This window comes from Phacochoerus africanus, chromosome 3 (assembly GCF_016906955.1).
Source record: "Phacochoerus africanus isolate WHEZ1 chromosome 3, ROS_Pafr_v1, whole genome shotgun sequence".
NCBI classification, from domain to species: domain Eukaryota; kingdom Metazoa; phylum Chordata; class Mammalia; order Artiodactyla; family Suidae; genus Phacochoerus; species Phacochoerus africanus.
The window spans coordinates 112,953,286-112,967,990 of record NC_062546.1 but is presented as its reverse complement, the minus strand read 5'-3'; the positions used below and the strand labels follow the sequence as shown (position 1 = coordinate 112,967,990).

Below are 14,705 nucleotides of genomic sequence, written 5' to 3'. Positions count from 1 at the left end.
ATGCAGGTTTTATCCTGTGCCCAGCACAGTGGGTCAAGGATTCCATATTGCTGCAGCTGTGGTGTAGGTTGCAGCTGCAGTTTGGATCTGTTCCCTGGCTCGGGAACTTCATATACCGAGAGCTGGCCAAAACCAAACAAGAGCAAGAACCAAAAAATAAAAATAAAAGGTTGTTAGATAGGAAGTCAAAGGCCTGGGTTGGAGTATTTGCAAAGGATGAGAGCCCAGTGGACTTACCAGTCCCGAACCCAGGATTAGGCAGATTCAGCCACTCATGTACCTTAGTGCTACATAGTGGCAGGCCTGGTTCTGGAGGAGTAGGGTGGAACTTGTGTTCCCAGCAGACAGGCAGTGATTTCCAAGGAGGAGGCAGGGCAGAGCCAACCCAAATAGCATCTCCAGTTTATTCTTTTCAAATTCATCACCAGAGGGAGCAGAGAGTGTATGTACACACGTGTGTGCTTGTGCTGGCAAGAGTTCACATGCATGCACACGTGTGTATTTGTGTGTGTGTGTTGGGGAGAGAGAGTGAGAGGAGAGACAGTGCTGGGACTGAACAGGGTTGGATAATTAATTAAAAGGACTCAAAACTCCATGGCTACTCCCAAGCTCACACAAGGAGACTTTCATAAAGGTAAAGGTACCGGACGTGAGGACTTCCAGGCGGGAACTCCCCCCACCCTGCAACTCCGGCCTGGGGTCCTTTCTCACTTGCACAGATGTGCTTTGTCTTCAGGTTACCAGCTACTGGGATGTGAGCAAAACATCATGTTTTCCGGGGAGCACAGGCACCCCTTACAGAAGGGGTCTTTTCTACTAAAGTGGTCATGTGGCTAAAGTCAGGCGGTGTCACCTATCAAACAGCATGCAAGCCATCAGTCTCTCCATCTCTTCTTATTTTTTATTTTTACTTTTTGTCTTTTTAGGGCTGCACCCACGGCATATGGAGGTTCCTAGGCTAGGAGTTTAATCAGAGCTGTAGCCGCCGGCCTATGCCAGAGCCATAGCAATGCCAGATCCAAGCTGTGTCTTTGACATATACCATAGCTCACAGCAACACTGGATCCTTAACCCACTGAGCAAGGCCAGGGATTGAACTCTCAACTTCATGGTTCCTGGTCGGATTCGCTAACCACTGAGCCACGATGGGAACTCCAGTCTCTCTATCTCTTAAGTCGTCTAAACAGTCTGGTCCTGGGGTTTAGAGCTTTAAATGGCAGATCCTAAGTCACTAGCTAGCACTTGCATCCCTGACTTGTCCATAAGCCCCAGAGATAAGTATATTGCTGCTCCCAGTTTTGCTGCAAATGAGAGAGATTCTTTGCTTGATTGAACTTTGGCCAGGCTGCCGAACCTTCTCCTAGGCCCATCTGTGTACTTCCTTGGAAAATCCATTTGAGCAAGAACCCTGCTAAGAGGTTATCAACAATCCCCCACCCTCAATCTGATCAGATTCCTCATCCTCCACCATCTCCCAGGTGATGTCTGGTCACCCTCTTGTGTACAGTAAGAATCCGTTAGGTCCAATTAGCTGGAACTTCCTTCTCCCCTGATGTTTCCTCTTAGTAATTTTCCATCTACTCACCTCGACCCTGCTTACAGATTCCCACCTGCCCATGCTGTGTTTGGACTTGAGCCTGATCTGTCTCCTCCACTGTAAAATCCCACTGTGGTAGTCTCCATACCTGTTGCATTGGTCCTGAATAAGGTTGGCCTCACCATCTTTAACAGGTGTGATTAGGTATTTTTTTTATCTGACGGTCATGGTGCCATGACTTGGATGGGAACAGATTCATCACTGGACCTCCCCCTCTACACACCTTGGAAACCTTTGTCTTTAGTCCTGACTCATTGATCGGGGATCCACTGGTGAATCTGACTCCTGAACCATTTGTCTGTTGAAGCTGGTGAGGACAGACTTGATGCATCAGGTTTTAAGTATACTCTCTTGAGGTTGGGTTAGAGTCCCAGGCTTCTTTTTCCACAGGTGCCTCCTGAGCTGGAAGGTCTTCCTGGCTCCTTGTCCTGAGTGGAAATTAGTCCCTGACTCCCTTGGCTGGAAGTCCCTCCTTCTTGGCTCTGTGTGAGGTCCCTCTGTTCTCTTTATTATTCTCCCACTGGAGCTTCTTCATCAGCAGAAACCCCACTTCTTATATCCTGCTGACTTGCAGCCAGCTCTGTCTGCCTCCGTACTTGTTGGTGTGATGTTGCTGAGGATCATTTGGAGCTTTGTTGGCCTCTTTGGGAAACTTGAGATCTCCCCAGATTGACCCCTCTCATACCTCTGCTCCTCTTTCCTCCTCTTAACCACCATCAGTGTTTGCTTCAGTCGCCTTGGACCTTTTGAGAAGTGCCACTTCAGACCTCCACCCCGTCCCCCTAAGACTTTCCCTTCGCACTTCAGCCCCTCACCTCCCCACAGTTGCTTCCACTGTAGGCCCCTTGCCCTCTATCAGGGGGCTCTCCAGAAACTCGGGGTACTTCCGAAAGCAACTACTTGAGTCTGAAAAGATGAAAAAAAAGGCTATTTGGAAAGAGAACTGAATGATGTGTCCACTCATGTGGGCTTTGGAAGCATCCAGAGAGCAGTGAGATGTCTTCTCAGTCACTCCCCCAAAATCTAGACAACAGCCAAAGAAGATTCCATGTTACAGCAAAAGAGAATCTTCAAGTCTCCTCCAGAAATATTGGTAGGCAGGTAATCTTAACTTGTTCTATTTGCCAGAGATAATTCAGATGAAAATACAAAGTGGAGATAAACCAGTGAGATTGTATTACTGTTTTACTGACTCATGGCTAAAATTTTAGAATGAAAGCTAAAAGTGCCTGTTTGTGTCTGTATGTTTATGCATGTCTATGTTAGGAATGTGTGATAGTTTCCTACTTGTGGATGGTCTTGCCACATAATTTAAAAAAATCCCTTAAAGAGTTCTTTTCAAATTGGCTTAGAGATAAATGAGCACCTAATATAAATTGTCTTCCTAAAACTCTCAGGAATATAGAAACTAACCTGTAGTGGTTTTTTTTGTTTGTTTGTTTTTGTTTTTGTTTTTTTGTTTTTTTTAAGTTCACATAATCTCAATCTTTTTGCTAGTTTTTAGTTTTTATATATCTTTATTATTATTATTATTATTATTATTATTATTATTATTATTTTTTGGCTGCACCAATGGCATATGGAAGTTCCTGAGCCAGGGATTGAATCTGAGCCACAGCGAGGCAACGCTGGATCTTTCTTACTGTATTGGGCTGGGGATCGAACCTGGGCCTCAGCAGTGACCTGAGCTGCTGCAGAGACAATATTGGATCTGTAACCAGCTGTACCACAGCAGAAATCCTTTTTGCTAGTTTTAAAATTCTTTATATGATTGTTTGTTGATAAACTCTGACTTCACAGTCGTCAACATTAGGTATGTAATGCAGGTATACAATTTCTTCTACCTATGTTTACTACTCAGACTTTAAGATTATAAATTATAAGTCCACCCTCAGAAAAAAATATATAATAAAAGGAATTGCTTAATGTCAAGCAAACCAGTTTTAAAAAAAGAGGGAAGAATCATACATAATTTTTTGGTTGTTTGTCTTTTTAATTTTTTTTTGGATACTTGCTTGTCAGCAAATAAAACAGCTTAAGATGATGGATGGCTAGCTTTGTTTAACTAATGTCTCATGAAATTTTCATGAGTAATTGAAGCATAATTGCTCAGAACAAGTAAATTAAATAGATGTGAATTGAATGTCTTTATAAATAAATTTTTTAATAGTAATTATGTTTTATGTCTCCTTAAAAATAGTTTCAAAAATCTTTTCATAACTTGAGAAACCTTAAAGCTACATACTAAGTTAAGTTAAAGGTGGATAATCATTGACTAGATAATTTCCAAATAAAATAAAATATTGAAATATTAATTGCTAAAGATAATTTTAATTTTTTTACTTTTGGCATCTTATTTTTATACTGTATAGAGAAGCTAAATATATTTGGTTTTGTTAATGAGCATGAGAAGTTGTACTGTGAAAAAAGACACATTTCTAGAAATTATGAAATGATGTATTCATGAATTTTCTGCAGAATGATAACATGTAGTAGTTTGCTATTGCCTGGTTCCTAGTTTTTACTGAAAATTGGGTTACTAGTGGTTAAAAACTTAATCAACATATGTAAATGAAACTACTAGGAATAATAAGGCTAAAGAAAACAAACTGTATGTAAAGAAAATAAGGTACAGTCTTGACAAGGAAGGGCATGAAAGATATGCTTTGCTAAGGGAAAAAGAGAATAATTTTGTCCCAAAGTAGAACGACTTGTTCCAGAATGAAAAAGAAGAAAAAAGTAGGACAGAAACTGAATGACTTAAAAAAATGTTTTTTCAAAGATATATGGAAAAGGGACCTTGGAAAAGAAATTGTGCCCTGTGTGGCCTAAGCTGGCTAACATTGGTTGGATTTATTTGTGAAGTTTTTTGGTTTTTTTGTTTTTTAAATTTACCTTAGTGTTAATAATATACTGATACAAAACCAGTATTTGATTTTCTTTCTGTTAAAATATTTTCTTAGATTATCGATTTGCTTTTAATAGGAAATTGTAAAAAAGGTTGTTTTTTTTCCTTTTAAGTAAACAGCTTGGGAAGACCGTATTTGTGTTTCAAGGTAATTTCCCATGTGTCATTTTTTTTTTTTCTGTCTTTTGTCTTAGGGCCTCTCCCTCGGCGTATGGAGTTTCCCAGGCTAGGGGTCTAATCAGAGCTACAGCAACGCCAGATCTGAGCTGTAAGCCACGTCTGCGACCTACACCACAGTTCACAGCAACGGCAGATCCTTAACCCACTGAGCCAGGCCAGGGATCAAACCCGCAATCTCATGGTTCCTAGTCAGATTCGTTTCTGCTGTGTTACGATGGGAACTCCCCATGTGGCATGTTTTTTTATCAGATCTTTGATTATACCAAATCTCAATATTAAGAGAGCTAAGAGGGTTTTTTTTTTGTTTTTTTAAATAACCATAAATTTCCATATTTGCCTTTGAAATCCTTTAATTGTGACTTTGCTTAAATGAACAGCTAAGTGTTGTTTCACAGTGACACCTGTGATCCTATTTAGTCAGGTGTTCAAACCTTTTAGTATTTTTGACAGCTTTCCCAAATCAAATTGTAAGTGGAGTCTTTTTGACCTCAAACTAACTCTGAGATTTCCCAAGTGACCCTTGGAAAATCTCAAAGGATTTGTCTCTCTCTTTATAAAAAGAGACATGTTAAACTAATTAGACTTATATGATGTGTTAACACATCTTATTTTCATGGCAGTATAGTTGTTTGCACTAATTTGTTCTCCTTGTGATAAGAAACAATTGGAAACCTTGGTTATAGTATCAAGGCTTTGATTGGGATGTCATACTTGAGAATATTGTGTATTTACTCAGATAGCTTTGAGGAACCAAGGTTGACTTTAAGGAGGCAATGTTTATACAGCTCCTCTTGGACAAACAGGCCTATTCCTGGCTTAAAGGGTTTCCTACCTTACAGGAGGTAAGGAAAGTCACTTCTGGCAGGCCCAGGAGCCTCAGGTATTTTGAGGACCTTGAGAAGAGAGAAATTCGCTCAAATCTAGAGATATTGCAGGCAAAATCTAGTGGTGAGTTCTTGGCTTGGCTTCTTAGCCTTGAGAGGCTTTTAAAAGTCCAATTTGAGATTCCTTAGGACATATACCAGCAAAGCAAACTCATACAAGGGACTCTGTGGTCAATTACTATTTCTGCTTCAATCATGTAAATAACCAGGCCAAGTTTAATGAGACCAGATTTATTTGCAAACAAATTAGTCTTACTTTGACTTTCATGGATATGGGAGTGACTGTAGAGAGAATGTTTTCTGTTTCAATGGCAAACTATAGTGAACCCCTGCTGCTTCCTTCTTGGACATCTTGCTAGCTTTACCAAATCCCGAATTCTTCTAGTTTCCTCCAATATCTGGCTGCAGCTATCTAAATTAACATTTCCAGTTTTTATTCTTCCTGACTTGGAATCATCAAGAGCTAAAACTGCCCTTGTCCTGAAGCTCTGCACACTGCAGCTGGAAGACTTAATAGAAAGTTCAAAAAACAATTATTGCAACAGATCACATTTGGACAACCTCCATGCCTCCTGGTGTATGGACCACTCAGGAAATGCATTGAAATACATGATACTATCGCCTGAGACATTCAAAGTGCAAACCAGGAAAATCTGTCTGATGGCCAGTGCCATCCTCACTCTACCACCTGAAGATGCTCCGAGCTCAAGTCTGAAAAATCTCAGTTGCTGTACACTGGACTCAGAAACTGGGTTTCTAACCATTAATCTTTGTTTTTCTTTTATTTTCATAGCAGCTCCCCTCACTAAATGCCTGACTGCTAGCACCACCCAAAAAATAGCCTCTACTACCAAGTTCCAATAGATGACTCAGCTGCTCTGTAATGAACGAAAGACAACTGAATGAGGAAATGGACTTGTGTTATTCAGAGGAAAGAAGAAAGGCTCTTCTTCCTCGAACAAGAGGGGAGACTGACAAAGATTCTTTGCTTAGCCAAACATTAGTCAGGTTTCTGAACCTTCTCTGAGGCCCATCAGTGCACTTTGTTGTAAAATCTAGTTTCAGCAAGAACCTCCTCCCCCACCACCACTCTGAATGTTTCATCAAGTTCTTTATCCTCCACCCTCCTGCCTCCATTCCTTAGTGATGTCTGGTCTCCCTGGCCTGTCTTCAGCAAGAATCTGTTAGGTTGGTTTAGCCACAATAGTCCTGGTGTTTCCTCTTAGTAATTTTCTGTCCACTCCTCCCATCCCCTTGGCTATAAATTCTCACTTACCCTTTTGGAGTTGAGCCTGATCTTTCTACCCACCCCCTGTAGAATCCCTTTGCAGTGGTCCCTATTCTGATCTTGATAATAAAGTCTGCCTTACCATCCTCAACAAGTGTCTTTGGATATTTTTTTCTTTAACAAAGCTCACCTGGTTTTTAAACGTGGGGTTCACACTACTGATCTCCCTTAACATGGAAGGAAGTTTCAGGAATCAGCAGTAATTGTTTCCTCCAACAGCCGATACAGACTTTGCCCCTATACTTAGGAGGTTAAGGCAGTGAGTTCTTCTTTACATAGGACATTTAAGAGAGTAAAATCGCTTATTTTCTTCTGGAAACATGATTGCTATATATGCTCTATGCTAACATAATTTTCCTGTGAGATGTATTAGAAAACTTTAAGGATGTTATGCACAATTTTTTTTGCAACCAGCATTTTATGACCATGAAAGCAAATGGGCAGCTTCAACATTCTTTCTGAGGTAGCGGTGAATAAGATTTCAGATGCAAGTCCATTTACGAGCTTTTTGTTTTAAGATAGCTCCTTCTTTAAAGAATCATTTATCGGGTGAACATTTTTATTTCTGCTCATCTCTTCTAGGAATGCCTTATGAATTGTGTTCTTAGTTATAAATAGATAAAATCATTTTAAGTGGTGTGTTTTATTCCTCTTGCAGAGACCTTTTGCCCAAAGACTTTGTAGTTTATACCTACAACAACGAAGGAGCTCTGATCTCTGACTACCCTGATATACAGGTAATCTATTTTCCTCTTTGACCCTGTGGCAGAATTTAAGACAATTATAATTTTAAAGTGAGTTCTCTTCAGGTGCTCAGGCCTGTTACCTTGTGCTACCCCTAGGCCCAATTTGATATTAAAGTGTTTGAGTGTCCTGGGGTGGGAGTAGTAAGTGCATTTACATAGATTCAGCTGTGTCTTACAGCTCTCCTTGAACTCTGTAGTCAAGTGTTTTTTTTTGGTAAAAGCCCAGGAAAATAATCTATGTAATGATAATCCCTACTGATTTCCACTGGTCATTTTCTTGCTTAGAATTAAGGATAAAAGCTCTTTAGTTTTTAAAATGGTTAAATGTGTAACTAATGATAGTAGTAGTAGTAATAATAATAATAATATTCCCAATACGCTTATAGCAAGAAAAGAAAACAGTCTGATCAAAGTCACTTTTTTTGCTATGCACTGATTTTTTTTCCCATTGGTGTCATCAATGCCTGTCACAAGGTCCTCTTCTGTATTGGGTTTCAGTTGGCTGCTGTTGTATCTTCTTGGCTGCAATTAAAAGTGTTAAACATGATGTTCTGCTGCCTTGTTTTGCTTCTCAGTTTAAAGGTTATTGGGGTAGAGTTGTTTGTATGGAGTATTCTCTGGAATCCTGCCTACACATTTGTGTAAGCTATAGGGTGACAGTGGGTCTGAAGATTGTCCAAAGAATGCTGTGTGATGTTATAAGATGCCAGTAATATAAATAAAATTTTAACTTACTGACCTTAAGGAATTTTGTTAGTTCTGCAATTTCTGTGATGATTTTCAGCAATGTTACAGTATTTGAAGATAATACAGTTTTTATCCTTTAGAATCATTGTCATTATCGAGGATATGTAGAGGGCGTTTACAATTCATCCATTGCTCTTAGTGACTGTTTTGGACTAAGGTAAGGAATTTTCTTGATCAGCTTTTTTTCATTCCCTTATTTCTTTACTCTTTCCCTATCTCTGGCTCCAAATCAAGTCACTTAAATTGAGATTTTACTTTGATGTTGCTGAAGGTCTTTATAGCTGTGGTTCAGATGCCTATGTGATTTAGGAGGGTGCCACAGTTGATGGATTTTAATATCTGAAGAAAAAATTTCATCTATTGAGACCAGTAAAAAAAAATATATATATATATGTATATGTGTATATATATATATATATATTTTTTTTTGCTTTTAGAGCCACACCTTTGCCATATGGAAGTTCCCAGGCTAGGAGTTGAATCAGAGCTACAGCTGCTGGCCACAGCCACAGCCACAGCAATGCAAGATTTGAGCTGCATTTGCAACCTACACCACAGCTCATGGCAATGCTGGCTCCTTGACCCACTGAGCAAGGCCAGGGATTGAACCTGCATACTTGTAGATACTAGTCAGATTTGTTAGCGATGCTGAGTCACAACGGGAACTCCAAGACTGCTAAATAATTTTTACTACTTAAAATAAACAGACTTTATATTTCTTTAGCTCTCTAACATTTTCACCTCTGTTTTTTCATTTAAGTCCCATAATGACTGTAAAAAGGGGCTCGTTATTTCCATATTTAGGTCAGCAAGTTGAGGTTCAGAGAAAGCATATCAAGTGAAATGATAGTACTATTAAAATTAAATTTATTAAGGGCTTGGCTGTATGACACTGATTTTGCATGAGTGATTGAACTAATAAATAGTATTTTTAGCTCTCAACTATATAAGATGGCCTATGATTATCTCCTTTTAAGTAATGACACTCATAGAACAGTTACTGTATGCCAGGCAGTGTTCTAAGTGATTTGTGTTTATTAAATAATTTAGTTTTCAGAGCAGCCCTATGGAGAATGCAAACTAAGGGAGTGGTTAAATAACTTAGGGAAAGGCTCACAGCTGGTAGGAAACATTTGGGATTCAGACTCTGATCTTCTGATTCCAGACTTCAAATTTTTGGCCACTGTTCTGAATTGCCTTTCATTATACAGTGATCCTTCAGAGAGGTTAAGTAATTTCCAGGCATTGATGCTAGTTGAGTAGCAATCTTGGGCTTTAAATTTCTGTCTGCCTGACTCTAAAGCTTCTGTATGTTTTTTGCTACCATGCTACCCCTTCTCACATAAGAGTAAGGACTTGAATTCAGGTTTCCTAATTCCTTTTCCTATGTGGCTTTTTTTTTTTTTTTATTCTAAAAAATTGTGTACGTGTGATGCAACACTTAGAGGCTTGCTGCATATAGAGAACATGAGTTATGGGATCGAACCCCTGCAAAACAGCTCTCATTTTGAGCATGTTTTTTATCGAATGGATGACGTCCATAGAGAGCCTCTGAAATGTGGAGTTTCCAACAAGGATATAGAAGAAGAAATTGTAAAGGATGAAGAAGAAGAGCCCCCAAGCGTCACTCAGCTACTTCGAGTAAGGACCAAATGTATTTCTTCATGGCCCAGACTAAAGTTTTGAAAAGTTGTGTTTGTGTGTAACCCATACCTGTTATTACTATGTTTTTTGCCAGCGATATGCCAGACGTTGTAATGGGGACTAGGGGATGAAAAGATGGGCAATACACAAATCCTGTCACCAAGCTGAGTGCAGTCAAGTACACCATGTTGGAAACTAGGGCTGACACAGTAATTGTATTTCTTTTTATCATTGTTACGTAATAGTGCATTACACTGACTTTCAGAGAGCAGTAGAATTTTTTTTAATATTAGTGAGTTTTTAATATAGTTTTTTCATTTATTTGTCTGGAGCAGAGGAGTTTTTTTTTATATTAGTGAGTTTTTTATTCATATCTTTTCATTTATTTATTTGTCATGCCCATGCCATTTAGAAGTTCCCTGGCCAGGAATCAAATTTGCTCCACAGCAGTGATCAAAACTACAGCGATGACAATACTGGATCCTTAACCCAGTGAGCCACCAGGAAACTCCAGCAGTGGAGTTTTTAAGGTGGATACCCTTTACACAAGCTAGAGTGGAGATTCTGCAGCTCTAAATTGAGTGAAAGAGAGATTGAGTTTTAGGATTTTTAATGATCTTAGATGTCTACCCTTAGGATTCTTTGGCTTAATCCTATTAGGTGTCTCTCTCTCTTTTTTTTTTCCCTTGCTGTACCTGCGGCATAAGGGAGTTCCCATGCTAGGGGTCGAATCAGAACTGTAGGTGCAGGCCTGGGCCACAGCCATGGCAATGCAGGATCTAAGCTGCATCTGCGACCCACACCATAGCTTGCAGCAACACCAGATCCTTGACCCACTAAGTGAAGCCTAGGATCAAACCTGCATCTTCACAGACACTGTGTCAGGTTCTTAACCTGCTGAGCCACAACAGGAACTCCTTGACAGGGATCTCTTAATCTGAGCTGTTTCTAAGAGAGGAACCTCAGCTGTAGGCAAGTTTATCTTATTTCTACATAATAAGATGATATTGTTGTGTAAGAAGAGGCCTATGCAGCTCTAGTGTATTTTAACTAACTCATACTAGTTTATGGCATTATTTTCACTGCCTCTACTGCCATTCATTTTTTGGACTATTGCACTATTCTTCTTAAATTGTAATCATTGGAAAACATTTAAATTTTAGCTCATTCTATGCTTTATATAAATTTCTGTTGTGGCTCTGCAGTAAGGAATCCAACTAGTATGCATGAGGACGTGGGTTTGACCCTGGCCTTGCTCAGTGGGTTAAGGATCTGGCATGGCTGTGGTTGTGCCATAGGCTGGGCAGCTTACAGCTCCAATTTGACCTCTAGCCTGCGAACTTCCATGTGTCGCAGGGGTAGCCATAAAAAGAAAAGAAAACAAAAAACAAAACCCACAGGTTTTTGGCTTTATTGATCTAGGATATGTTAAAGTCATTTTATGGAGTTCTTAGCAGACATGAAATATATGATTACAGGTTAGGGTCAGATCATTATATATGAAAAAAGCATGTTCCCTTATACTTTTTTCCCTGCTTTTCTGATGTTTGTTTTTTTGACAGAGAAGAAGAGCAGTCCTGCCACAGACCCGCTATGTGGAGCTGTTCATTGTCGTAGACAAGGAAAGGGTAGGATTGGTGACAGTTTTTCTTTTTTTTTTCATGAAAAGCAGATGAGAAGTGAGCATCCCATGAAGGACATAGAAAATATATTTGTATGGATTTTGTTAAATGTGATTTTAAAACTAAAGTGACTCTTTTTTCCTTAATATTCACACTTAATATTTCTAATATCTTTGGAAGCTGAATGTAGGAAATGAGATTACCTCTACTTTTGTCTTTTATTGGTGTTTTTCTTTTCCTTTTCTTTCAGGTGATTTGCATATGCTACATTTCTTTTTTTTCTTTCCTTTTCTCTTCTCTTTTCTTTTCTTTTTTTTGCTTTTTAAGGCCACACCTGTGGCACATGGAAGTTCCCAGGCTAGGGGTTGAGTTGGAACTGTAGCCACCAGCCTACGCTACAGCCACAGCTATGCCAGCTCTAATCTGTGTCTGTGACCTACACCACAACTTACTGCAACGCCGGATCCTCAACCCACTGAGCGAGGCCAGGGATTGAACCTTCATCGCGTGGATATTAGTCGGGTTCTTAACCCACTGAGCCACAGTGGGAACTCCCTGCATATGCTACATTTCTTAAGTGAAACTGTCCTTAGTGAAACTAACTGCCTCTCAGTTAGGATCTTGAGACATTTTCAGGTGAATTTCAAGGACTGTGGTAATCCTATTAATCAGATATAAGCAACAAAGCTCAGTTGCTTTGCTTTCTAGAACTTCAGCTACCCTCTACTTCACTTTAAGAGATGATAACTTCCAGGTCCTGGCAGGCTCTCCAGGGAGTGGAGAAGAGTGGTTAACTCAGCAGTTAACTGTTTATTTTGTTGTACAGGATAACACCTGGACATTTTCCTTATTCATCCTTAAGAATTGTGCTTTGCTCAACAAAGAAAAGCAATGTATCAATTCCAGCATTTATAGGATTATCAATTTTAGATACAGCTGCTTTATAATTTACCCTATAGATTATTTGAAATATTTTGGCTGACTTTTACCCTCATTTTTTTTTGTTTGTGTGAAAACATTGCTTGCAGAAACTTAATATAATTGACAAGTCCTTTCTTGTAAGATGAAAGAAAGTTTTGAGGTAAAAAAAAAATCCCTTATTGTATGTTGGTTGGAAAAGAACAAGCCATTTTTTTTCTTTTTCTTTTTTTTATTAAAATATAGTTATTTATAAGGTTGTGATAGTTTCTGCTGTATAGAAAAGTGACCCAGTTGTGTGTGTGTTGCATACATACATACATGTCTATATATTCCTTTTTCTATATTACCTTCCATCATGATCTGTCCCAGGAGTTCCTTGTGCTATGTTCCTTGTGCTGTGCAGAAGTACCTTGTTTATCCATTCTAGGTGTAGTAGTTTGTATCTACTAACCCCATGCTCCCCGCCCATCCCACTCCCTCCTCCCTCCCCCTTGGCAATCACAAGTCTGTTCTCTATGACTGTGAGTCTGTTTCTGTTTTGTAGATATGTTCATTTGTGCCATATTTTAGATTCCACATTTAAGTGATATCATATGGTATTTGTCTTTCTTATTTTTAAGAGATAGAAATATATGCAGATTTGTTCATTATAGGTTCATTACCCTCAAGTGTAGAAGGAAAAAGCATAAGGGAATATGAGCAAGCTTGAACTCTTTCCTAGATAATGTGCAAAAAGTTCCTGTAGAGTGTTATGGACAAGTGACAAAAATAGAGATCTGAAATGTTTTTCTTGATTACACTCTCCGGATAGGTAGGAAATGTCTCAAAATGAAAATGATTCTATCAAACCTTGTCAAATGCATTACATTTTTTTGTTTGTTTGTTTAGGAGAATCATGCATGGTAAAATACCTAATTGGTAAAATCTGATATATTCTGTTATTAATATTAATAACATTATTAATTACTGTTATATTAATTAATCTTTAATATATTATTAATATATTCTGTTATTTGCTCCTTATCATAGAGCAAAACCACACATCTCTTTTTAAAATTTTCTTTTAATTAGTTATCAAGTTAGTTGTTTTAAAATAATATTAAAACAGATATCTGGATTTAGCCAGGTCTCAAAGAAATGAATCAGTCGTGTCAATTGTTTGTCTTAATGTGGTCAAACTTGTACTTATCTCTATATTTCTCTCTACATACTATGTTCCCACTAGTGAACATAAGATAATTTCTGATTATCCATTTAGCCCAGAGTTTAGAAATGGGTTATTGCTGGTGTCTTGAGCCTAAGAGAGGAAAGGATCAGAAAGTCCTTTAGATGGTCTTTTATTCCTTTACCAATGTGGTGTGATTGCTTTAAACTCTACCTTTGTGAAATGCTTGGAAATATTTTCACATTAAAATGAATAAAAAGACCCTTAAGAACAAAACTCATTTTAAAGTTGTACAACTTTGAAGAAAATTAAGATTTCATTGCTTTTTTACACACGGACCTGTTTTTTTTAGTTCCTATTTATCACTAAAATGTATCCCCTAGACTTATTAATTTGAAAAATGCAGGAAGATGTCTTCATGCCTCAATTTTTGGTTCAGAGGAAATATTTGGAGGCTTATCTTCATTGTAAGAGATTGTAGAATTTTTGTCCTAAATTATTTGGTAATAATCGCTTTCCTTCTCTGCTTTTCAGTATGACATGATGGGAAGAAACCAGACTGCAGTGCGAGAAGAGATGATTCGTTTAGCAAACTATTTGGATAGCGTAAGTTGTGTTTTACATCATCTGGAAGTATTCTCTCCTTCCACAGTCTCCAAACACATTTTTTTAAAATTTCTTTCTTTTTATCTTAAATTTATAGGTCTTAAAATTAACATAGTTTTTTCTATATGCACCTGTGGCATGTGGAAGTTCCCAGGCTAGGGGTCGAATTGGAGCTGCAGCTGCCAGCCTACACCACAGCCACAGCAACTCCAGATCTTTAACTCACTGATCGAGGCCAGGGATCAAAGCTGCGTCCTCATGGATACTAATTGGGTTCATTACTGCTGAGCCACTGTGGGAACTTCCCCAAACACAATTTTAAAATTGTCTCATTTTGAGCTCTGATTATTTTAGAGCCTAAGTAACTCCGTCTTTCAGGGGTCTGCGCTCTAATTTG

General features: G+C 38.6%; 1 protein-coding gene across 2 annotated transcripts in view; it reads left to right on the top strand.

Moving 5' to 3' along the window:
• The window catches only part of ADAM9 (ADAM metallopeptidase domain 9), a 77,215-nt gene that overhangs the window by 16,343 nt on the left and 46,167 nt on the right, over positions 1-14,705 (top strand). For both annotated transcript variants that reach the window (XR_007133989.1, XM_047772416.1), the window contains exons 4-8: positions 7,516-7,594; positions 8,431-8,507; positions 9,796-9,991; positions 11,557-11,622; positions 14,237-14,308. Coding sequence is in view for 1 of the 2 variants with exons in the window: in XM_047772416.1 (XP_047628372.1) it covers positions 7,516-7,594; positions 8,431-8,507; positions 9,796-9,991; positions 11,557-11,622; positions 14,237-14,308 (490 nt within the window). In the remaining variant the exon portion in view is untranslated. The remainder of the gene's footprint in view (positions 1-7,515; positions 7,595-8,430; positions 8,508-9,795; positions 9,992-11,556; positions 11,623-14,236; positions 14,309-14,705) is intronic.